General features: G+C 34.4%; 3 protein-coding genes, 2 long non-coding RNA genes and 1 pseudogene across 11 annotated transcripts; 3 read left to right on the top strand and 3 right to left on the bottom strand.

Moving 5' to 3' along the window:
- On the top strand, positions 440-2,630 carry LOC107606642 (annotated as a pseudogene).
- On the top strand, positions 5,562-5,915 carry LOC110264853. The gene is made up of 2 exons (XR_002351129.1): positions 5,562-5,771; positions 5,870-5,915. It is a non-coding gene; the product is annotated as an uncharacterized LOC110264853 (long non-coding RNA).
- LOC107608795 (60S ribosomal protein L7-4-like) lies at positions 6,250-10,878 on the top strand. Of its 7 annotated transcripts, none has more exons than XR_002351123.1 (8): positions 6,250-6,390; positions 6,496-6,647; positions 7,036-7,166; positions 7,637-7,815; positions 7,930-8,013; positions 8,180-8,349; positions 8,472-8,531; positions 10,495-10,878. XR_002351123.1 is itself a non-coding variant. In XM_021107289.1 (4 exons), the coding sequence occupies exons 2-4, from the start codon at positions 7,639-7,641 to the stop codon at positions 10,531-10,533; spliced, it is 276 nt and encodes a 91-aa protein (XP_020962948.1). In that variant the 5' UTR covers positions 7,036-7,166; positions 7,637-7,638; the 3' UTR covers positions 10,534-10,878. The 7 variants fall into 7 exon arrangements, 2 of the variants coding, with proteins under 2 accessions (XP_020962948.1, XP_020962947.1); XR_002351124.1 differs by having other exon boundaries at positions 10,453-10,878; XR_002351125.1 differs by lacking the exon at positions 7,930-8,013.
- Positions 8,904-10,584, bottom strand: LOC107608792. Its single transcript, XR_002351127.1, has 3 exons — positions 10,430-10,584; positions 10,216-10,315; positions 8,904-9,598 (listed from the first exon to the last, which is right to left on the bottom strand). It is a non-coding gene; the product is annotated as an uncharacterized LOC107608792 (long non-coding RNA).
- Positions 12,238-16,590, bottom strand: LOC107609321 (zonadhesin). Its single transcript, XM_016311235.2, has 5 exons — positions 15,747-16,590; positions 15,536-15,653; positions 14,421-14,535; positions 12,979-14,025; positions 12,238-12,764 (listed from the first exon to the last, which is right to left on the bottom strand). The coding sequence occupies exons 1-5, from the start codon at positions 15,958-15,960 to the stop codon at positions 12,507-12,509; spliced, it is 1,752 nt and encodes a 583-aa protein (XP_016166721.1). The 5' UTR covers positions 15,961-16,590; the 3' UTR covers positions 12,238-12,506.
- LOC107609286 (protein yippee-like) lies at positions 17,695-20,867 on the bottom strand. The gene is made up of 6 exons (XM_016311172.2): positions 20,708-20,867; positions 20,363-20,498; positions 19,024-19,067; positions 18,409-18,517; positions 18,270-18,325; positions 17,695-17,997 (listed from the first exon to the last, which is right to left on the bottom strand). The coding sequence occupies exons 2-6, from the start codon at positions 20,456-20,458 to the stop codon at positions 17,913-17,915; spliced, it is 390 nt and encodes a 129-aa protein (XP_016166658.1). The 5' UTR covers positions 20,459-20,498; positions 20,708-20,867; the 3' UTR covers positions 17,695-17,912.

Here is a 23,355-nt window from a genome sequence, read left to right as displayed (position 1 = left end):
GCGCCGACATACGAGATATATACGGCGGCCTACTGCGCATTTTAGGCAAGGACTCGACGACATGGGAGTTGACGACGTAAGTTGTACCATTAATGTCCAATGTTTTTATTCAGAAGAATAGTTTTTCTAATCGGCCTCTTGGTAACTATTGTGCAGTTTATATGGCGGCCATATATGGGAGTGGGAATTCCGGATGGCCTCGCTCCCCATATGGTTATGTGCTCCACCCAGTCGCCTCTAGTGTCATTCGAGTGCATAGAGTGGCACGCGACAGACCGGGTCAGACGACAGTTCGGGATGCAGCAGCTACCACCAGGCCCCGCGTTCGACCTTGGTCGTGATCACTGCAAGCGGTTGACAGGAGCACAGAACCATGACTGGCAGTGGCGGATCGACGGGAGGGCCTAAGGTGGCCATGGTCCCCCCAAAATAGCATACATAAAGTTTGGACCATATCAATTTATTATGGATGAGTACCCTCTTTCTGGTCTAGAAAGTCATCCTCGTCGTTTCAAAGCTCATTGGTTTAAGAGTTTTTCTTGGCTAAAATATTCGCCAGAAGTGGATGCTACATTTTGTCTTCCATGCTATTTATTTTCTAAAAAATCAAGTCCATTCACATCAGGAGGATTTCGCAATTGGAAAAAAGTGAATAATGGAAAGGATTGTGCATTTTTATCTCATGTGGGTAAATCTCTTAATTCTCCTCATAATATTGCTGTTAAGTCTTGTAAAGATTTGCTTAATCAATTATGTCACATTGACAAAGTATTGGCTAAGCAAAGCTCACAACAAGTTTTAAGCAATAGATTGCGTCTTAAAGCCTCTATTGATACTGTCAGATGGTTAACGTTTCAAGCTTGTGCTTTTAGGGGACATGACGAGAGTCATAAGTCTCAGAATCAAGAAAATTTTTTTGAAATGTTAAAATTATTAGCTTCTTACAATAAAGAAGTAGATGCAGTTATTTTGGATAATGCTCCTCAAAATGCAATATACACATCACCTTCTATTCAAAAGGAAATTCTATATGTTTTTGCTAGAAAGGTGCAAAATGAAATTCGCAATGAGATTAGTAATGCAAAGTTTTGTTTGATTGTTGATGAAGCTAGAGATGAATCTAGAAGAGAACAAATGGCACTTGTTGTTAGATTTGTTGATAAGCATGGATTTGTCAAAGAAAGGCTAATAGATGTTGTTCATGTCAAAGATACTACTTCTGCTACTCTAAAACAAGAGATTTGTTCTGCATTATCTCATCACAATCTCAACATTCAAAATGTTCGAGGTCAAGGGTATGACGGAGCTAGTAATATGCGTGGAGAGTGGAAAGGGTTACAAGCTTTAATTATTCAAGAATGTCCTTATGCATATTATGTTCATTGCTTTGCTCATCAATTACAGCTAGCTCTTGTTGTTGCGGCTAAAGAAGTTGTTGATGTTCATGCTTTTTTCCAAAGTTTGAGTAATATTATTAATGTTGTGTGCTCTTCTTGAAAACGCAATGATGAATTACGATCTGCTTATGCAACTGAAATTTCCCATTTAGTTGCAACTAATCAAATTGAAACAGGAAGGGGAGCAAGTCAAATTGGCACATTAAAAAGATTAGGAGATACCAGGTGGAGCTCTCACTTCAACTCAATTTGTAGCCTTTTACGTATGTTTGGAGCAACAACTTCAGTTCTGGAAGATTTGGCTACTAATGGATCTACATATTCTCAACGTGGTGATGCTACTTATGCTCTTAAATCTTTATTATCATTTGATTTTGTTTTCATTTTGCATATGATGAAAGAAATCATGGGAATCACTGATAAACTTTGTCAAGCATTGCAACAAAAATCTCAAGATATTTTGAATGCTATGCATTTGGTTTCTAGTACAAAGTCATTGATTCAACAGTTAAGAGATAGTAGTTGGGGAGCACTTTTGGAGAAAATTAGTTCTTTCTGCAATGATCATGCTATTCAGATACCTGATATGGGTGCTTCTTTTAGTGACATAATTCGGTCTCGTCGTAAAAAGGATGTTGTCACTGTTGAACACCACTATCGTGTTGACATTTTTACTAGCGTGATAGATTTTCAATTGAAAGAGCTAAACAGTAGATTTAGTGAGCAAGCAACCGAGCTCCTCATATTGAGTACATCTTTAGATCCTAAAGATGCTTTCAAGTTATTCAGTGTTTGCAACATATGCAATCTTGCAAAGAATTTCTATTCTTTAGATTTTTCTGAGCAAGAAAAGATTCAATTAGATAATGAGTTACAACATTATGAACTTGATGTGGTTAAAGCTCCAGATTTTCAAAATTTGTCTACTCTTGCTGAATTGTGTCAAAAATTGACAGAGACAGGAAAATCAAATATATATCCTTTAATTGATAGATTAATTCGTCTTGTTTTTACTCTTCCTGTGACAACAGCAACAACTAAACGGGCTTTTTCAGCTATGAAGATTATTAAAACAAGGCTTCGAAATAAGATGGAAGATGAATTTTTAGCAGATTGTATGATTGTATATATTGAAAAGGAAATTGCTTCAAAATTCACTTCAGAGATGATAATTGATGATTTTAGTTCCATGAAGCATCGTCGAGCAAGTTTAAAAATATCAAAATCTTAAAGTATGTAGTTGAACATTGACTTTTATATAATAAAATTACTTTTTTTATATATATGCTACAAATCATATTTTGTTAATTTTTTGTTATATTTTATATTTAATTGGCCACCCTCTTATGAAATTTCTGGTTCCGCCATTGATGACTGGGGACAGCTTTCTGCTTTGCCAACCAAGCCTTGCGGTAACTCACAGTGTAGTTGAACCTGCCTTGAATTTCTGTAATAACAGACTTCACCTTTATCGAGGGGTCTGCTTCGACCAACGGCCTAATGGCATCAGCAATTGTGTCTGAGTCAAACTTGGCATGATCTTGTGAAATCGTGCCCATGGTGCACGTGTGCTTGCCATTGTATCTCCTGATCTCCCAACAAGCTTTTTTTCGAATCAAGCTAGCTCGGATAAGCCAGTCGCACCCTGCACCATACCCCTTGCATTTCGCATAGAATGTCTGCAGCTCAGACTCATACACAGTGTAATCAACTCCTCTAGAGATGGTATAGCTTTTGATTGTAGATATCACCGACTCTCTCGAACCAAATTTTATTCTGACACTAAAACTCACTATCTTCCGCCGCAACATTGCCTTCACCTACGACATGCGCACCACTATCAGTCAGACAAGGCAAATAAATTAAGCACTATAGGAAACTTGAGTTAATAATCATAACATACCCGTATTCGCATACTCAGGAAATTTTGCGGCATGCATGGCTTCGAGATCTAGAGTCCGCATAAAAGACGGAACACCAAACGGGTGTTGGCTTATAATGGCATCCGCCTCATTCTGCACCGCCAGATTGCCTGCCAAGTCTCCGTCATCGTTTTCGTCATCGACTTCATAGTTAGCTTTGAATTCCTCTTCGCTGTCATTATTATCTTCTTCCCAATCTATATCCGCGAGCTCATCAACATGGACCTCGTCGCCGACCGTACCCATCCTCGACTGCTGTTCAAACTCAACGTACAGCTCTATCACCGGCACGTGAAATCGGGTTTGTCGATAAATATAGAACATCTGCTGCATGCTTGCATCGTCAGTGATGGACATTATTTGAAACTGTATCATCCCACCAAATACTTGCAGAGGATTCCTGTACAAAATGTTGCTCACCCTTTTCGAAATGTGACTTTGTATGTTCACACAAAGGCCATTTTGTAACTTTACAAAACTCGTGCTGTATGGAATAGCAAATGAAAATGGACATTCACAAACAAAATCCAATCCTTCGTGTGTATTCGGTATAATCTCACCGTTATAATACACTCGTATATTTGTAATATCCTTCATATTCTCACTTTTTTTACCCTTCTAATAACCAAAAAATCTCACAAGCACAAGCATCAGATACATGAAAGAAAAGGGAATGGGAGTACAAGTGAAGAAGAGAAGTGAGATGCGAGTTGGTATTAGCTGTGTTAGCTATTTATATGCAAGGCTCTTTATTAAAATATTATTTCGCATACAAAACGTAAGCTGCATTCTGTACATTTCGATAGGGGTGTGCATGGCCCGGCCCGGCCCGAAGACCCGGCCCGGTCCCGAACACTTTAGGGGCTAATTTGATGTGATTTCATCGGGTCTAGGGTCGGGTATGGGTTTTAAAAGTAGACCCGGTCATTATTTCGGGTCGGGTCCGGACCATAGCTCGGGTCACCCGAAATCGGCCCGGTGACCCGGTCATCATACATAATTAATATTTTGTATTATTAGTGATGGATAATGGCTATTATTATGTGAAATTTAAGTATTGTAAACCTTAATATTTTGTGTTATTAGTCATTATATATAAGACTATAAGTTAATGTTTTATGTTTAAAATGCATAAGACTTTAGACTAATGCATAATCTTGTGTTATTTGTATTGATTTAAATATTTGGTGTTATTAGGCAATATTAGTATTGATTATGGTTATACTTTAATTTTAGAGAAGAGTTAGTTCTTATTATATTTTTCTAAGTGAATTTATCATATCAAATAATGGTTGGAGTCTTGAAAATTTGGATATTTTTACATGCTAACTTACAAGAAGGTATCAAGGTAATATAATGTTAACGGCCCGGTTTTCACCCGGTTTTTACCCGGTATAATTGTGGCCCGAAAGTGTATAGATTTCATCGGGTCTAGGGTCGGGTTCGGGTCTAACAAATAGGCCCGGTATATATTTCGGGTCGGATCTGGGTCACATCAAACCCGGTTTCACCCGGCCCATGCACACCCCTACATTTCGAAAAAAAATTAGGCCCAAATAAAACGCAATCTGCGTTTTCTCTTCTTCCAAAAAAATTTGAACAGCCCATCTGACAAACGTAGCCTACGTTTTACTTTTTAAAAAAAAAATTAATAAATCTTTTCTGACAAACGCAACCTGCGTTTATGCTTTTCTCTTAAATAAAAAAAAATTCAAATGCAAAACGGAAGTTACGTTTTGTTTAATTTGAAACAAAAAAAAAACGAAATACTAGAAAATGAAAAACGGAAACTGCGTTTTTTTCCTTACACCCATAGTAGTGAAAATTTTGGCTGTTGCTCCATTTCATGGTGATACACCATGAGCTTCTCCATTTGTAAAAAAATGAGCATATATGTCTGATTTATTAAAAAAAATATATTATTAAAATTAATTAATAATTATTTTAAAGTTAATACGATTAACACTAGGTTAAAAAAACAAATAATACATAATAGATTACTTTTTTATTAATCAAATTATTATAATTTAAATTAATTTTAAAAAATAATTTAAAATTATAATTTTAATATGGGAAAGTATAGAGAGCCAATGGTTTAAGCGTACAATAGAGGTTTAGGAAGTATTAAAGATATGACCATTAGTGTTACATTGTCCTGTCAAATTACACTTTTGAGATGAGTGGTTTTAGATATAATATTAGAGTTCTAGATCTAAAAGGTCAATCCTTGATGAACCCAAAATCAGTTTAAGCGCTTAGGCCCTTTCATCCAGATGGTTATTCTCGAAGCCATCCGTTAATCCAATTAATTATGAACACATGTAGAAGAAGTTAAACAGTTCCCTGCGTTTCATATTCTTCGAAGGGAGAGAAACAGAGAGACATCACTTAATATGTTCCGTACCTTCCGTAGACCTTCAAAATTCTTAGAATATTGTTGGAAGAACCACAAGTACTTACTGTGTTCTTTGGGTTCTTCAAATTTAAGCTTTCTCTCTCTTGTTAGTGTAATCTAAAAAGACTTTTTTTTGTCTGTGGATCGATGGGAAGCGGAAGAGTGCAGTTGAAGAGGATCGAGAACAAGATTAACAGGCAAGTCACGTTCTCAAAGAGAATTGTTTTTCTATTTTTTTTTTTTCTAGCAGCAGAGGAAGAAGAAGAACAACTCGAGCATGGCACAAACGCTAGCGATGCCCGTAGCTCCCTCTCTCGCCCTAATCTCAAACCCTAGACCTCTTTCCAGAGCCGTCTATTTCCCTGTTCTCAACCCTCCCAAGGTAACATAAAACAAACTCTACCTTACATTTCTGAAATTTCTTTGTTTACTTTCGAATTTGTGTGCTCAGGTGAGAGGGTTAAGCATAGAGTGCGCTCGAGTTGGCGGAGTGGAGATTCCGAACAACAAGAGAATCGAGTTCTCGCTACAGTACATCCATGGAATCGGAAGGAGCAGAGCTCGCAAGATTCTCTGCGATATAAGCGTGGACAACAAGGTCACTAAGGATCTCAGCGAAGAGGAACTCATCACTCTTAGAGATAAAGTCTCCAAATACGTCATTGAAGGCGATTTGGTTAGTTTCCTTTCGCTTAAACCATTCAATTAATTAAGAAGAAAGTTTACTTTATTGATGTGTTTATTGATTTTCTCAGAGGAGGTTTAATGTGCTGAATATTAGGAGATTGAAGGAGATTCAATGTTACAGAGGATAGGTAGATAGGTACGTTTGCTGAAGAAGGCAAACGAAATCTCAGTGCTATGCGATGCCGAGGTCGCACTCATCATCTTCTCTACCAAAGGCAAGCTCTTCGAATATTCCAGCGATCCCTGGTTCGTACCCCTTCATTCTCTCTCTCTCTAATCCAATATCACCTTTACTTAATTTCACTGCTCATAAATATACATAATATGGATCTTGATTAATTAGTGAAATTTTAATTTCTGTGTGGAAATTACTTAATTAAGAACGCCACCGATTATCTGTTTCACATTAAGAGTACTGTCCACATGCAGTAGTAGGAGTATATATGCTTTTACATTTCCTATTTCCTCTTATATATATGCTTTCTGTGTGTAACAAACTCTGCTTTATGCTTGATTAAATTTGATTAGCTTTCATATTCCTAATTAAGATAGTATTTTGTTGAACCAGATTGGGGTTGGGTGCTTATTAGAGAAGCTAATAAGGCTAATAATTTGAATTTTTCTTTATGAATAGGGATGGATCATATCATTGAGTCTTCAAGCAGGTAACCTCCTAATCGCCGATTCCGATCCATTAAGAACTCAGTCGCCACACACCAAAACCCTAATCTCTCTGAGAGCGACTTCGCATTCCACTTTCAGCAGGTTCGTTCCCTCTCAGTTCCCTCCGTTAATGTCTATTCTCTTCACTCTTCGTGTTTCCTTCAATCTTCTGCGATTTCCAGATCTATTGCTTGTTGATTTTCATTCCTTGTTTCGGCTTCATTTCTTTTCTGTCACTCTTTTGATTTGTCCGTGTTATTCTTATTATATCTCGTGATCTGATTAGCTTGTATTCAGCATGTTGTGTGGAAAATTGGATTATCATTGTTAAAAAACATGGGAAGTTCTCTGTTCTTAGTATGAGTTTGATGTAAACGGATTTTCATTGTTAAAAAACATTGGAAGGACCTATTTTTTTTATTGTTTTAGAGAGCTTGTAGTTTTCTTATTTGAAACACTGAACATTTAGCTTTTGAGTTGGAGCTGAAATGTGTCAGTATAATAAATGAAACTAATGAATTCTTTGTTGGATGTTAATTATAACTGAGATTTTTATTTTGAATGAATGGAAGAGATGGGTGAGGAGGTGAAAGCAATTGTTCCCGAGTCTGTGCTTAAGAAGCAAAAGAGGGAAGAGGAATGGGCCTTGAAGAAAAAGGAGGAGCTTGATGCTGCAAAGAAAAAGAGAGCTGAGAGCCGCAAGCTCATTTACAGCAGGGCAAAGCAATATGCAAAGGAATACCAGGAGCAGGTTGCATTTCACCTTAATCTATTTCCCTTTTTCTCTATTTTAATGTTTGTTTCTGTTTTCTTTTATTGCGCTTTGCATTTTTCTCCGCCACATTGACCGGCTTTTATATTACAGAAAAAGGAGCTGATAATTGAAGAGACTACGATGCACTGCATTGCCATTGATTTGTCATTGCAGTGAGGATTTTAGGTTTCCTTTGTAAGAGACTTCATAATCCAAGAGACTAGGATGAATTGCCATTGATAAATAATTGTAGTGATATCAAAACACTTAATATGTTGCTTTACTTAATTGTCGTGCATATGTGATATCAAAACTTAAATCTACCTAATAATTTATACTTATTTAAATATTTCATGTACAGATATTGGATTAACAATATGGAACACCAAAAAAAGGATAACTAAATAAATTAAAATAAAATTTAAAGAGGTTGAGAAGGTTGGTGGAAAGGACTTGCCACTATGCAAAGAGCAATATGTGGCCTTTTTGGACTCGCTCATTCTTGGGTTGGACTCGCTCATTCTTGGGGAGGTAATTATGAAGTTTTGATGGTGGCAGATTTGATCAACATGTTTAACATTTTCATCAGTTTTGTTGTTGTATGTACTGTTTATCATGTTATGTGCTTAAGTTTTTGTGCTTTGGTGTTGTAGTGGGAAGATCGGATGCCGAGAAGGCTTTTTCGCTATGACGTTACTGCCTGTGAAACTAAGGTCTGATTTCTCTGCCCTCTTTATTTGATGTTCTCTAGTTATCTTCATAAACTACTTGCTCTGCACTAGGCTTCATGTGAATGGTAACTAAATTCACAAGGATAATTAGAAAAGATAAGATAAAGGAGTAGTTTATGCCAAGGTTAATGATACCAATAGGGCATGTTCTTTCCCAAGGATAAGATAAAGGTTAATGATATCAAGATAAGATAAAATAAGATAAGATAACTAAATTATTAAGTATTCATATTTAACAAAATCACGTTAAATTACAGGCCAAATTAGAACAAAAAAGTGTTCAAATTTGCTTTTTTTTTTTAATATTTACAATTAATAAATATTAAATAAAATAAATTTAGATTGTTTTTACTATTTTTTTTGTGTGTCTCAAACATTATTGCTCATTAAAATTAATATTAAATTTTCAACTAGCATAAATGAGAAACAAAATAAATCTATATTTTGGTTAAAGATTTTTCTTTTAACACTAAATTTTAGAATATCCAAGATCTAACCCATATTATCAGTTCTCAACAAATTTCAGATTAATCTAATTATAACAGAAAAGTGAAAATAAACAACTTGAAATACACATTAATCTGTAGAAATAATTAGCTTTAAAATAAATAAAGCAATGGTTGAGAATTGATTGGTTTAAGCTTTCACACACCAACTTCTTGCTAAGCAAACCATACAGTTTTGATAATTTTTTTCTTATCAAACAGAAACTGTATCATGTAAAGATATTCTGTTAATAGTTTTTCTTATCCTCAAATGGAAAGAGTAAGATAAATAAGAAAAATTAGAAAATTTGCAGAAATAAGAGAATGTACTTTTATGTCAATGTATCTAAATATTTTACTAAAATATTCCAAACGATGCAGAAAAATCAGAATCCAGACCCATATTTAATTCCAAGTTCCAACAAACAAGAATAAATTAAACTAAACTACCTCCAATACTAACTATAAAGAATTATCAGAATTAATTACTCTCTCCATGTTTCATTCCTTGCTCTCTCACTGTCACGCTATTAAGACCTCTTCTAGTCAACGCAGTCAACAAACCTGGAAAAAAAAAGTAAAGAGGAGAATTTTGAGTTTTGATGAATAATATATTCCATCAACTTATTCATTTTTATATTTCTTGACATGTAGTTGAACTAAAATTAATCGAATCTAATTCAATTTTAAAAACTAGCTTAATAAAGAATATCAAAATTATATTTAACAAATATATCATATTTTCTAAAACATCTAGAACTGAATATTTAAAATTAAAATATACGATACACATGTGACCCAACAAATATAAAATAGAATATGATACCATATTATAATTGAACAATTTAAAAGATAAAGAATAGTAAAGATTGAACATAATTTACATAGCAATACACATCACCGGGTATAATTATTATAAAGATACATACATACTCTAAAACCCCATAAACAACCAGTACGAGAAACTAACATACACCTTTAATCCAAAGATCAGATAGGGTGATATGTATTTGATTGTAACATTAATTTGAATGTATAAACAATAACTGTGATTTGTGAAGCTAGTTTGTAAAATTGGATTGTCAAATCAATAAATAAAGCTAACATTGTTCATTCATCAAATTGTTATATATATATATATATATATATAAAACAAAAAAAAAATCAGTCTTTTCACATACCTTATGGATTAGGCTTTTTCGAATCAGATGGATTAGGCTTTTTCGAATCAGATTGATTAGGTACCGGATAATAATTATGACTCCCAAAATACTCTGGATACTGATAATAATCATTAATAAAATAAAAAAGGTTAATGATTGCACTAATAATCAAGAATTATAAAAGAAAAAAAAAAGAGAACTGGTTTGAATTGAATTGAATTAAGAGTTTTACCTCTCTAACGAAAAACGACCCAGGTTGAAATTGATGGTGGCTTTTTCTTCCTTGTTGGTTTAAAGAACTTGAAGAAGAATTGGAATTCCAACTCCAAGGAGTAAGAAAAGATTCATCTTTCTCAAGAAAAGATGTCAGACGAGGAGCAATGTCCACTGCCTTTGGCGTCGTAGTTGCGCCACCACCACCAATGGTTGTTCTTTCTTCCACAGAGTAACCACTTTGTTGTTCTTGGTTCTTCTTGTTCTTAGTTTCTTGCTCTTGCTCCTCTATTATCTTTATCAATTGTTGATGCTTGTAATTCTCCATCTGTTTCTCTTCATTATAGCGGTATTCCATTCATAACAAGGCAGATACAATAGTTTAGTAAAGGACAAAAAAAACTTACATCAATATGTAAACAATAATTGTTCAAAAGTTATAGCATATAAAGGAATATTATTTAAATATTTAAGACATCTAATAATAGGTACATGCCATGATGAAGAGAAAAAAAAAAGATTTTTTGATGGATTACTGGATAATTATTTTTGCTGTTGTTTGAAATTATTTTTGTTATTTAGAATTATTTTATTTAATATTTAATTAAATTGATTAAACTTCAATTTAACCAATAAACTATTGAACTAGTAATTTTATCGGTTTATTAACTGGTTCAAAACTCTCATGACCTTAAAAGAGTGGGGAGAATTATTGATTCAAAGAATGGTAAATAGTAACTAAATTTAATAAAATAATGGGTGAAAATTAGAAATACATTTATTTTTCGAATCACCATCAATAGATTTTTTCACATATATATATTTATAATTTACATATAAATACTTAAAAGAGGAAGAGCTTTAGTTACCTTGAAAAAACTCCTTCAATTCAACAAAGTTGCTATGTATATCCAAGAGTTGCATACACCAGTTCTTTGCTATCAACCGTTGAAGTGATGTTGCGGTGTTGTTGTAATCATATATATAGGCATAAAAAATTTTCTAATTTGTTACTATCTTATCAAATAAAAAAGATTATTTGAGTGAATTTTTTAAAAAAATATATTTTTAAGTTATCTTTTTTCAAAAGATTTTTTCGAAAAATAAAAATAATTTTATATTTGAATATCTCATACAAAAAATTTTTTTATACTCATTTGTTTAAAATAATTTCATCTATTTATACAATTTTTAATAAAATTATTTTGTGTGTGTTTATATTTCATAAATTACCTAAAAATTCGACAATTGACATGAATTTGTGTCTATTTTTCGTGATAAAATAACCAGTGTTAGATATGTGCACAATCTCTAAGTGGTTTGTGACCCGACTCACATTAAATAATGCTATGAAAGAATAATTTAAAATTATTTTATTTAACTTAATAAATATAATTTCATAGGTGTAATATATATAATTACATATTTATAACCTTTAATATTATAAGTTATTCTGAGTAATTATTAAATACACACAAAAGGCAAAAAAAATAATGGTTGCTATTATTAAATATGAATTATTTTTTTAATTTATAATTAAAAAAAATTCTTAAAGAAACCATACTTGTTGTTTGTGTATGTTTGTGTACTCCTGTATACTGTTTGTAGACGATGATAATGAGTTAAAATGGATTAAAAACGCGGATTTCAAAAAATTTAAAGGGAGTTTGCCAACGAACTTGCTCTAATCCCCAAAAAAAAAAAAATCTTATTTGAAAAATTAAAGTTCAATAATGGTGTTTAAAAAAATATAAATTTTTTTTTATTTTATTTCTGAAAAAATCCCTACATTTGTCGTGTCACTTAAACCAAATACTTGCATAATGAACCTTAATTAAAATATTTCAACACATGCTATAGCGTTAAATGTTTAGTACTAAATTTCAACAAAATAGTACAAAACATCCTTGATGGCAAATATGAACGATAGGCCATTAGGAACATAATCACAAATACCTTCCGTTACACACAAGTTACACCACTTCCATTCTTCCAATAAACTTTACAACAACATAAGCATAGTTAGCTTCACATGCAAATCCACCATGGCTGAAAGAATGTTTTTGCCATTTAAATGTAGATACATGACTCATCCTTCACCTGCCCCGGACACTCGTCGGAGATTGACCACCTCTCTCACTGACGAAATCCTCATCTATTTCACTACTATCTAGACAGTGTCCATTTTGATTTACACTAATTTCAGAACCAGCGTTACTGCTTGTGGCATGAGGTGAGCCCGAGACACTGACAGTACGGCTACGCTGAGCCCCCGTGCGCACACTATACATTGAAGATGCTGGAATGTTTGTCATCAATGGTCGTAAATTGCCTGGAACCCTTTGCCGTATATCCTGGTCAAGAGAAACAAAAAAGTGTAAGCAATAAACATATATCTAGACACAGTTTTATTCACTTTGATCTGCTTAACAATCATTCATCAAATATCAAACGAGTCCAGTTAGGGAACAAGTTATTGTAGCATTTCAAGAAGGGATTCGAATCAGATGCATTACAAGTTTATTCTTACGAGATCCAAACTAGTATAGAAAATATGAAGAAGCGTACCATATGCCTAATAGCCATATCCAAGGATTTCTTTGAGAGTGTTCTTCCAAAACCTGAGCTATCTGGTGACGAAGATGACTTCCCAGAAAGATTACCATGGGGAGAGTTTTTGTCATCCAGCCTTGGTGGTGCTAATTTCCGCATATTTATTACCCTCTCAACCATCTTGGTGCCAATTACAATAGGATTGACATTGTCATTTGCTTTTGAGTACCCACGACTGACAGCAGGCATAGAGCTTCCTGTAGGATGAGAACCGCCAGAGGACCGTCCTCTAGAAGGAGAACATGATTGCCGCCTTGGTCTGCCGCTAGGAGCTGGCTCAACAGATGAAGACCGAGAACTGGGTGCTCCAGGCCTCCCCCTAGTTGCTGACAGTGGCCTTTCTGGTAGTGATGTCCTCAAATTGGGTGGAGCATCAAGTGAAAAGCCAGGCATCTCAGATGGATTCCATGGTCTTGATCTTACAGTTGGTGAAGTGCCATGTGAAGATGCTGGTTGCCGTGACACCACCGGAGCTGGCTTGGAGATTGAAGAAGCCTTAGCTGAAGGAGCAGATATGCTGGGTGCACTTGATGGTGTGGTTGGTCGCCTAGTTGGAGTAGATGCCCTTGATATGGACCTGGATGAAGGTACGGTAGGCCTGCTAGTTGGTGTTGAAGATCTTACAGTAGATCTTGACAAAGGTGTAGAGGATCTAGCTGGAACTGTGGGTTTAGTTGCAGCGACCGTAGTCTTGGAGGCAGAAATCATACTCTTTGTAAGAGAAACCACAGGCTTGGTTGTAGAAGATGTGGTCTTGTTTGTAGCAACCGCCGTCCTAGCTGAAGATAAGGTAGCCCGAGAAGTAGGTGTTGAAGATCTGGGTTTTGAAGCTGTGGTCAATGTAGGGCGTCCAGTAGGAGTTGCAGGTCTTGATCCTGGATTTCCTGATGATGATGAGGGCCTCCTAGTTACGCCACTAGATGAACTTAACCCGGGCGAGAAAGCTGATTGTTTACATACTAGGCTGCTCCTCCCACTAGGTTCTGACAGAGAATTTGCCAACTGAAACCATGAAACTGTTTTTAAGCAAAGAGACTTCATGACTACTGCCATGAATAAAAGTCTAGAATGCCAAATTATAAATATAAGTTAAAGCATGAACCAATTATTACCAAGAATGATCACGTTAGTCAATGATACCTGCAAAACTCAATACATTCTTCATAATCCTCGATACTTAAAATAAGAATCCTTTAATTTCTGCTTAAGTCAAGTTTATCGTGCACGGTGCGTAGTGAATATAATCACATTGCTCATTAACTTTCTCCAAAATCAGGAGGGAGCTTACATGGATAAGAACAATTTCATTAAGGAATTCAAACAAAACACAGAACATGTACACGACAATTGCCATAAAATGATTGGTATGATCGAAAACCTTGAATAGAACTGCTTACTCTAGATTTTAATACATTGGGACGTGAAGTTGGACCACCAAGCTGACTCATAACAGTTTTTTGAGTTTCCATCTCCAAAGATGGAAAAAGTGGAGTTCCCGGAGGAGTTAGAAGCCTGACAAGACAATAAGCAAGCTAAGCCCTAATTTGAAAAACATGCATTCCACTTTACATTAGAAACATTAAAAGTCATATCAATTATGTATAGCATGTGGCCAAAGATAATGCATTATTATTAATAATAATGAAAGCCTATGTCTGTTCATACGAAGAGCATATATGCAAAAAAGGTTTACAAATGTGATTTGAGTAGCGTTGGGAGAAAAATTGTGAAGACAATAATACTGCTAAAAGTGTGTCATGACAGTACTAATTACTTATGACTTAAAAACAGAATTATCTAGAATATTAATTGTGTAGTTAACTATACCAGTTTCCATAAATTTATCTAGACATAATTCAACTACAAAGAAGTAACTATAAATAGTACTAAACATTATGTGTGTCAAATATCAAGTGTGAAGACACAAGATTCATTAGCATGAAAACCAGCGTAATTGTACACTTCATGGAAAGATGAAACACTATACCCTTGACCTCTATATTCAAGCAGTATATTGTGGACCTTCATCTAATTTGCTTAAACTAGCCAATGTATTAAATGAATGGTAGCTGCTTACACTCATGAGCTTAATGTTTCACATTCAAGAAACTAACCAGATGTACTTTTTTTCCCTCCTTCAATTTTGTTTAAACCACCAATTTCTAGAATTTATTATACTTAGCTGGTTCAAGCTGAGTTGACCCAACATGGTAATAAAATATCTCACAGCCTTATTATTATTATTATTATTATTATTATTATTATTATTATTATTTTCAATTTGCAAAACTTGAATCCAATATCTAACTATCTAGCAGTAAGAGAAATAAGATTCACCTATGACCAATTTATCATTCTATCTACCTCACTCAGAATTAAGAAATGTATTTGGTTCAGCTCAAGTGCTCAATAAACTATCAGCTACTATAAACTGTAAAACGTTCCCTTTACAAAAAAGCATATTCTCAAGGAACTACATTAAACATAAATAGAAAGATGCAGCAGCACATACCAATCATAGTCATTCTTATCGTTCTCCGAATTGAGAAAATCATCAGCACCAGTCTTCCTCACAGGAGCTGGCGTGGCTAACGGGATGTTAAACAATGGAGATGTTCCCGGGTTCGACCCTGCAATAATACACACCCAATTCAATTGACAACAACAACAATAAAAGAGTTAAACAATATCCAAAAAAGCTTGAATAAGAAATGCAGTAAGACCTAAGGGTGCGTCAGCATGGAGTTCATCAGAGGCGCGAAGCAGCGAATCGGTTCGCTCCTTCTCGCGTTTCCTCATCTCAAGGAACAAGGCGAGTTCTTCGTCCCTGTCCTTCATCATCACCGAAGAAGACCTCAACACCCCCAATTGGTGGTGCCTCTGGTTAAACGCAGCTTGCATCTGCATTTCATGACCCCTGAAACCACTCCGATTCATCCCCAACCAAAAAAATTTTAAAAAATAAAAAATCGAAAACTCCAACACTCGAAACTTCAAACTGTGCAGTAATAATAATTAGGGATCGAAATAAAAACAATAATGAATTATTAATGATTAAGCTGCAACCAAAGAACCTAACTTAGTTCCCTTGTTCACTTCACCAAACCCTCTCACCCTCACACCAACCGATAACACTTTATACGCCAAATGCTAAAAGAATAATAAATAAATAATAAATAAAGAAAAAAATAGTTCAAAATAGGGAAGAAAATAAGCAATGTTAACGTAGCGCGAGGTTCAGAGAAGGAGGTGGTGTAAGCTTAAGCTCGAAGGAGAAGGCACAGAGATTGAGGTTCCAGAAAGTTCGATTTGTTGTGAAGAAAAGGAGGGAGTGAGAGTGAAGACTGAAAAGAGAAGAAAGGAGAGGGGAGGGAGTGGCATTTTGGTAATTAGAGAGAAGTTTGGAGTGGAAAATGGGGAAAGCGTGGAGTGAGAGAGAGAATAGATTCCGTTTGATGTTACTATCACTTGAAGACTACGTTACGTGTTTTCAATCTTTCATGGATGGTTTGGATGGATAATCACCATAATGCCCCTCGTTGCTTCATTCTCAATCTCGTGTTCTTCTTCTATTCCGCTTTTGTTCTTTTTGAATCCTTTTCCAACGGTGACTTTCCAATCATAACCCTCACCTTCTGTTACGCTTTTAGTAGCAATCCAATTATTGGATTTTCTTTTGGTACTTAGATTTTTCTCCTATGTATTTTAAGAATATTAAAATAAACTTTTTAACAAAAAAAAAAGTTTTGATGTATTAATATTATTAAAAACTTTAAGAAGTTATGTTCTCTATAAAAAATATTATTTTAGATTTTTGGAGAATAATAATACATTTCAAACAAAATAAGAATAGAAATATTTGATAACAAAAAAATATTAGCTCAAAACTAACAAAATTTATTTTTTTTTTGTTTTATTTAATACATCATGCAATAAATAAATACTAAATAAGATAAATTTGTATTATTTAGGCCAATTATTTTTTGTTTTTCTAATATTACTGAACAAGAAATGAAATACTCCTACTTGCTATTAAAGGTAAAAGAAAGAAATAAAAACAAAATAAATAGATTAAATTCTGAAGTCTAAACTCCTAAATTACATCTATTATTTTATTTTACATATTTTTAATATGTATTTATACTCTAATATATATTTAACATAGATGACTAATTTCATATATACATGTTCCATGCCGGTTTAATTTATTGGAATTTTTCGGTACCTGAATAATTGAATATCCGAAAAAAGAAAAAATTATTCAAATTTAGGTAACTGAAAATATATTTACTTCCTCTTTTTATGACATTGTTTGATCAGTTCAACTTATATCATCTTATCTTATATATCTTGATATGTGAAATGCTTATTCTGTGTGACTTTGAAAATCCAAGTGGAATATACTCTCCTAATTCCAGAAGTTCCCAGTTAAATCACGAAACCACACAAAGTTTGATTGCATTGCGACACAAGTTACACACACTACATTCAGTACACAACAATATGCGTAACCTTCAATTAACCATAAATAAACCAACCTCACCTTGAGTACCTGCATTTGCAATTTAATCTTGAAACTTTCTACATAAGCAGCTACAATTAATCATAATTTGGTTTATTCATAGTACCCTTTTATCTCATTGCCAAGAAAACGTTAAAAGATACTGAACAAAGAGATTAACCACAAATGAACAACTTGATAGATCAGAAGTGTGCGCATTAGTGCTTCTTTTTACATGAGAATCAACAACCAAATGTACTGTGTTTTTCTTTTTTGGGGGGGATGCTGATTTGGCTAATTTTCCCCTACAAATCCACATAGATTGAACAACACAGAGGGAGTTAAAGGGTATGTACAATTTAATTGTCAACGGTGGGTTTATTTATTACTAAGCATCATCTACATCACTCCCACCAACATGTGCCTCATGGCTGACCCAATAATTGCTGCCATCAGGACCTGAAACCTTGTACCTGCACACAAAGTTCATCGAAACAAACTACATCGTCGGTTACCATTACATTTCGTCATTGGGAGCCTATCTTTCACAAGTGCCTCACGATAGAAAATACAGAGACGTGTGACAAAGACAAGATAGGAATGTTGTATCTTTGTCCATGTTCCCAATTTTCCGAAGAACAGGAATCCAAACTGTCACAACATCCCTATAGGGTACAAGGACAAGATACGACACACATTCACACATTAGATTAAGAATGTTTTGTCACAGAATATAACTACTAACCGTTCAAGGACAGATTTTCCTTCCTTGTACTTCTGGGTTTTTTCATGGGCAGTTTCCTGAAAGAAACCAATAGAGTGAGGTAACGCGGTTCATTGAAAGAAGAAGGATCATACCAGTGAAGTTTCGCAGAAAAGCTTACATATTTCCAACCCACAATCGATCCACATCCAACACAGAAAATGTCTGCCACAGTATGCCACCCGGTCATCATCTGTCTCTCCTCGTTTTCACCAAGAGAAACGTTCACACTGTTAAAATCAACAAGATTTCAACGAGTTAGGGAGCAGAACCAACAGCGAATATAATGTGGCTAGAAGCGATGAATAACACTATTATTCCGTTCAACACTTTCAGTACATATACAAGAGACAATAATCACACCATCCACAATAAACTAAATGTCAGTAGATGAGAGACTTGAGTGTGTTAGGAATTATGGTTTTTTCTGGTTATGTGGTTGTAAACTTGTCATGCACCTATAATTTTCATTTTTCCACTGGCAAGTCTCTATATCACAATCATGAGAGAATTCATGATAGACTTGCACACCCAACACAATCGATGACGGCAACGAGTAATGAATCTCCCTTAACCAAGCTCTCTTTGCTTCTATTTTTCATTTTTCGACAAAGTGGCAAGTACAAAATTACTATGTTTTACTGATGATAATTTGGATCCGAACACCAGCAAGAGCGTGTTTCTTTATATTAGTGATTGCACAACCACAAGGTGCCAAAAATCAAGGATAACTTACACCTTACTGAAGAGATAAGCTTTCCCATGTCTGCAGTGGAAAGACTGAATAAAACAACACAGGCAAAAATGGTAGTTAGAAAATTTGTTCTTAGGAAAAAGCCCAAATAACAATGGCTTGGTCTAAATCAAACATTACCATAAAGGATCTAGAAACAAAAAAGCTAAATTTTGAGAAACTTTTACACGAAACATATATCTTTTTTGAAGAATAGATCCCCATTTCACCATCTCTCAAATTTTATAATCAAAATGAAAATCCATCAGGTATTACTAATTAACAGAATTGAACAATGCATAAGTGTGCCATAGGCAACAAGTCCCAACACATGTAGATGCAAACTGAAGAGCTGGTGCCAGCAACTGACACGCAAGCAAGTATGCAAGTGGAAAGCAATGCAATTGCAATCAGTTGAATTATTGTTCAGCATATAACAGATATGCATTTAAAACAATGTTTCCAACTTAACAGGGGAAATGTCATTACTTGTAGGAAGATTCACCCCCAAAAAAAGGCCTAAAACACTGTCACTTTATTTAAAAGCAAGGCATGAAGAATCAAACTCATAATATCATGGCTTTTAATAGCTCCAGTATGGCAGAAAAACCAGCCAAGTTGCGGTTTGGTTTTTGTTTGTAACAATCAAATTCACAGAAAATCTCTACCTTTTTACCATTTTCCAGCAAAGTGGAAGTGATATATTTCGTGATTGATTTATTTTCCGTTTCATTATTCATTACCCATTCTGTTTGTTATGTTTTGGCTTCTGAGATCTAAGCAATTTATTTAGTCCGTTCACAACTGGGAAGAGTACACAAAAAGAAAAACCCAATCTCATGAAAAACCACACCCAAAACCAAGACAAAGCATCAAGGACCAGCACCATACGAATGCCCAACTCAGCTCCAACCTCAAGATCAGTGATTGATTCTATATCTAATACATGAGAATCAATAAATATTTTTAAGCCAAAAGGAATACATATTTTTCACCTTAAGCCATCACCAAACAGAACAATCAATAAACACGCACCTCAGCTCCATTTCAAAGTAGATGAGCAAAGAAAAATAACTCTAGAAAGTGGATCAAATTCATCATCAAGTTAAAGTCTTGTATTGGTCAACAACCATGAGACAATACTTGACGAAGTAACACAAATCAACCATAACAGAAAAAAAATAAATAAACAATAACACGAGTAAGTACTTAGTATTATAAGAGGATGATTATCCCTAACCACATTAGACCACAAACTCATACAAAAATCTAGCTTGTAAAAAGCTACATACCCAGAAGAAGAAATGGTTAAAAAAGTTTAGGTCATGGATCAAAATCGTACCTTGGAGACGATGTCTTGACAAAGAGCTAGATGGGTGCGGCAGTGCTTACAGCTGTAGAACTTCCCTTCAAGATGTGTCACAAACACCCTCCCCATGACTCAGCCTCTGAAGAAAAAAGCTATTCTGCAAATGAATCTGAAGATCCACGAAGGATCGTTTTTGAAATTGGAAGAAAACGACCCAGTCAGAGAGAAATCACAAAAGGGCCAAAAGAAATTGAAGCTATGAGAGTGAATTCTATGAATCGGAGGATTAAGGGGTAGATTGGCGGAATGAGAAAAGTGAAGATTGTGAGGAGAAGAAGACTAAGAGTGAAGAAGAAGGGAATGGGGGTTGAATATTACCTGCGTTTATGGTTTGGTACACGCAAGACGCAACACAATGGAGTTTGCGAGAAATGTGGAGAGAGAGAAGCAATCAATGAATCGTAGCTTTCTTTTTCTTTATTTTTTCTATTTCTGCAAAAAGTAGACGCGACAAGACGTGTGTTTGTGTGTCATGCAAGGTTGCAAGAACCGGTTAATGAATCAGTAAAATGACTAGTTTAATTGTTATTGGGCCAACCGCAGAGAGCTCTCGATTACTCAGTTAATGTTAATGGGTCTTTTATTTTATAAATTTTTCATTTTTTTTATTTTTTTTGATATGAGACTAACTTCAACACTTCTCACACTTGTAACATTAATAATCTCCCCTTCGTCTCCATATCAAGCATCAACTTCCTTCTAACTCCTCCACCACATATAAGTATTTGTCCATCACACCACTGTAAAACACCGCGGGACACGCCATTCGGACTGTGAGATATATTTTTAAAATATGTAAAAAATTATTTTGAAGAGTTACATCTCTTCATAGAGTTGTGACTTATTCAAAAGTTATGCCTGTTAAAAGGTTGCAATTATTTGAGAAGTTATATCTGTTGAAAGGTTGTAACTATTTAAAAAAGTTGTGTCTGTTGAGTACGTAACTGCATGTTGCATGTACTTCGTCTCTATAAATTTTCTTCATTTCATTATTGCTAAAATCCATCTCAACACTTTCTTTATACGCAAAAGAAAGAATAGAGAATATTATTCTGTAAATTATCATTTAGTGTAAGCTTGACTGTGTGAGTGCATAAACAAGTCAAGTGTTCTTTATTGTATCCTACAGAAAATTCGCCAATAACCCATTTTGCACACCATTGTATATTGGTGGGGGCGAATTAAGCCTAAAGGAAAGTGTGTGTAACACACGCCTTGAAGAAGAATTACGCTATTTGATTCACTATCCCCTCCTCTCTTAACTCACAATCTTTAGGCTTAATTATTCACCAATAAAACAAAAATGGTCACTGCATCAATTAAGGAGATGATGTCGAATTTTGTCAAGTTATAAAGATTTGATGGTGAAAATTTCATACGATGGCAAAAGAAGATGCACTTCCTTCTCACAACACTAAAAGTGGCATATGTTCTTACCATACTAAGACCACCAGAAGTTGAAGGAGAGGCCATTGCAAAAACATGAGCCAGACAAAAATGGGACAATGATGACTATATATGCACCGGTAATATACTCAATGGCATGGCTAATGCACTGTTTGATGTCTACCAAAATGTTGGGAGCACAAAAGAATTATGGGACAAATTAGAGGCAAAATATATGGCCGAGGACACAACTAGTAAGAAATTTTTTGTCACTCGTTTTAATAGTTATAAGATGGTTGATGGTAGATCTGTCATGGAACAACTGCATGAAATTGAGCGTATTTTAAATAATTTTAAGCAACATAACATGCACATGGATGATACCATCATTGTATCTTCAATTATTGACAAACTCCCTCCATCATGGAAAGAATTCAAAAGAACTATGAAACATAGAAAGGATGATGTCTCTCTTGAGCAAGTAAGTAATCACCTTCGTCTTGAAGAAGAGTATCGTAAACAAGACGATACTAAAGAGCAAAGTGCTCATGCTAATCTTCACGTAATGGAAAATGAAAAATCCAACAAGCCCAACAAGAAGAGATACTGAGATTTTAATAAATCTCAAGGTAACAATGGTGATTTCAGAAAGAATAAAAAGAAAGAAAATTATTTTCATTGTGAAAAATTAGGACATTTTAAGAAAGAATGTCGTTTCTTAAGAAAGAAGAAAGAAAAGAACGACACAGCAATAAAAGATAATCTTATTGTTGTTATTTCTGAGATCAACATGATTGAAGACATTGGATCATGGTGGATAGATTCTGGTGCAACTCGACATGTATGCAAGAATAGAGATTTTTTCAAGACATTCAAAGAAGAGAATGGGACAATTCTGTACATGGAAAATGCATCAACTGTTCAAGTAATGAGCAAAGAAACGGTGGAACTTGAATTCATTTCTGGAAAAGTACTGACTCTTACTGATGTATATTATGTACCCGAAATTAGAAAAAATTTAGTTTTTGTCCCTCTACTTAACAAGTATGGGTTTAAGTCTGTATTTGAAGGAGACAAATTTATTCTGTCTAAGGGTGGAGTGTTTGTAGGTAAAGGATATTTATGTGAGAATATGTTTAAATTGAATATTGTAAATAATAATAATAATAATATTTTTGTTTATATTGTTGAGTCCTTTGTTTTATGGCATAATCGTTTAGGACATGTTAATTTTCATAAATTAAATGATATGATAAAATATGATCTTATTCCAAAATCAATTAAAAATTCAGATGTATGTACAACTTGTATGTTAACTAAGATAACAAGACTTCCTTTTTAAAGAGTACAAAGAAATTCAAAGTTATTAGAATTAGTACATTCTAATGTATGTGATTTGCATAGTTGGCCTACTATAGGTAAAAAAAAAATATTTTGTAATTTTTATTGATGATTTTAGTAGATATTGTTATATATATATATATCATTCTAAAGATGAAGTCTTAGATAAATTTAAGATTTTTAAAACCGAAGTTGAAATTATAATATGAAATCTTTATTAAGTGCTTAAGGTCTGACCG

The sequence above is a fragment of the Arachis ipaensis genome, chromosome B07, assembly GCF_000816755.2.
Source record: "Arachis ipaensis cultivar K30076 chromosome B07, Araip1.1, whole genome shotgun sequence".
Taxonomy (NCBI): domain Eukaryota; kingdom Viridiplantae; phylum Streptophyta; class Magnoliopsida; order Fabales; family Fabaceae; genus Arachis; species Arachis ipaensis.
This window is presented reverse-complemented; position numbering and strand designations above follow the sequence as displayed.

Bases quoted from the DNA above. Each gene is read 5' to 3' on its own strand.
- LOC107608795 (XM_021107288.1), top strand. From the start codon at position 7,639: ATGGGTGAGGAGGTGAAAGCAATTGTTCCCGAGTCTGTGCTTAAGAAG. The intron at 7,816-8,471 runs GTTGCATTTCAC...TTGGTGTTGTAG, and splicing joins CAAAGGAATACCAGGAGCAG to TGGGAAGATCGGATGCCGAG. The intron at 8,532-10,452 runs GTCTGATTTCTC...AAAACGACCCAG, and splicing joins TTACTGCCTGTGAAACTAAG to GTTGAAATTGATGGTGGCTT.
- LOC107609286 (XM_016311172.2), bottom strand. From the start codon at position 20,458: ATGGGGAGGGTGTTTGTGACACATCTTGAAGGGAAGTTCTACAGCTGT. The intron at 19,068-20,362 runs GTACGATTTTGA...TGTTTTATTCAG, and splicing joins GTCAAGACATCGTCTCCAAG to TCTTTCCACTGCAGACATGG. The intron at 17,998-18,269 runs GTTAGTAGTTAT...CTTTGTGTGCAG, and splicing joins GGAAAATCTGTCCTTGAACG to GTACAAGGTTTCAGGTCCTG.
- LOC107609321 (XM_016311235.2), bottom strand. From the start codon at position 15,960: ATGAATCGGAGTGGTTTCAGGGGTCATGAAATGCAGATGCAAGCTGCG. The intron at 14,536-15,535 runs GTATGTGCTGCT...TTGTCTTGTCAG, and splicing joins GATAAGAATGACTATGATTG to GCTTCTAACTCCTCCGGGAA. The intron at 12,765-12,978 runs GTACGCTTCTTC...TCTCTTGACCAG, and splicing joins ATATGGCTATTAGGCATATG to GATATACGGCAAAGGGTTCC.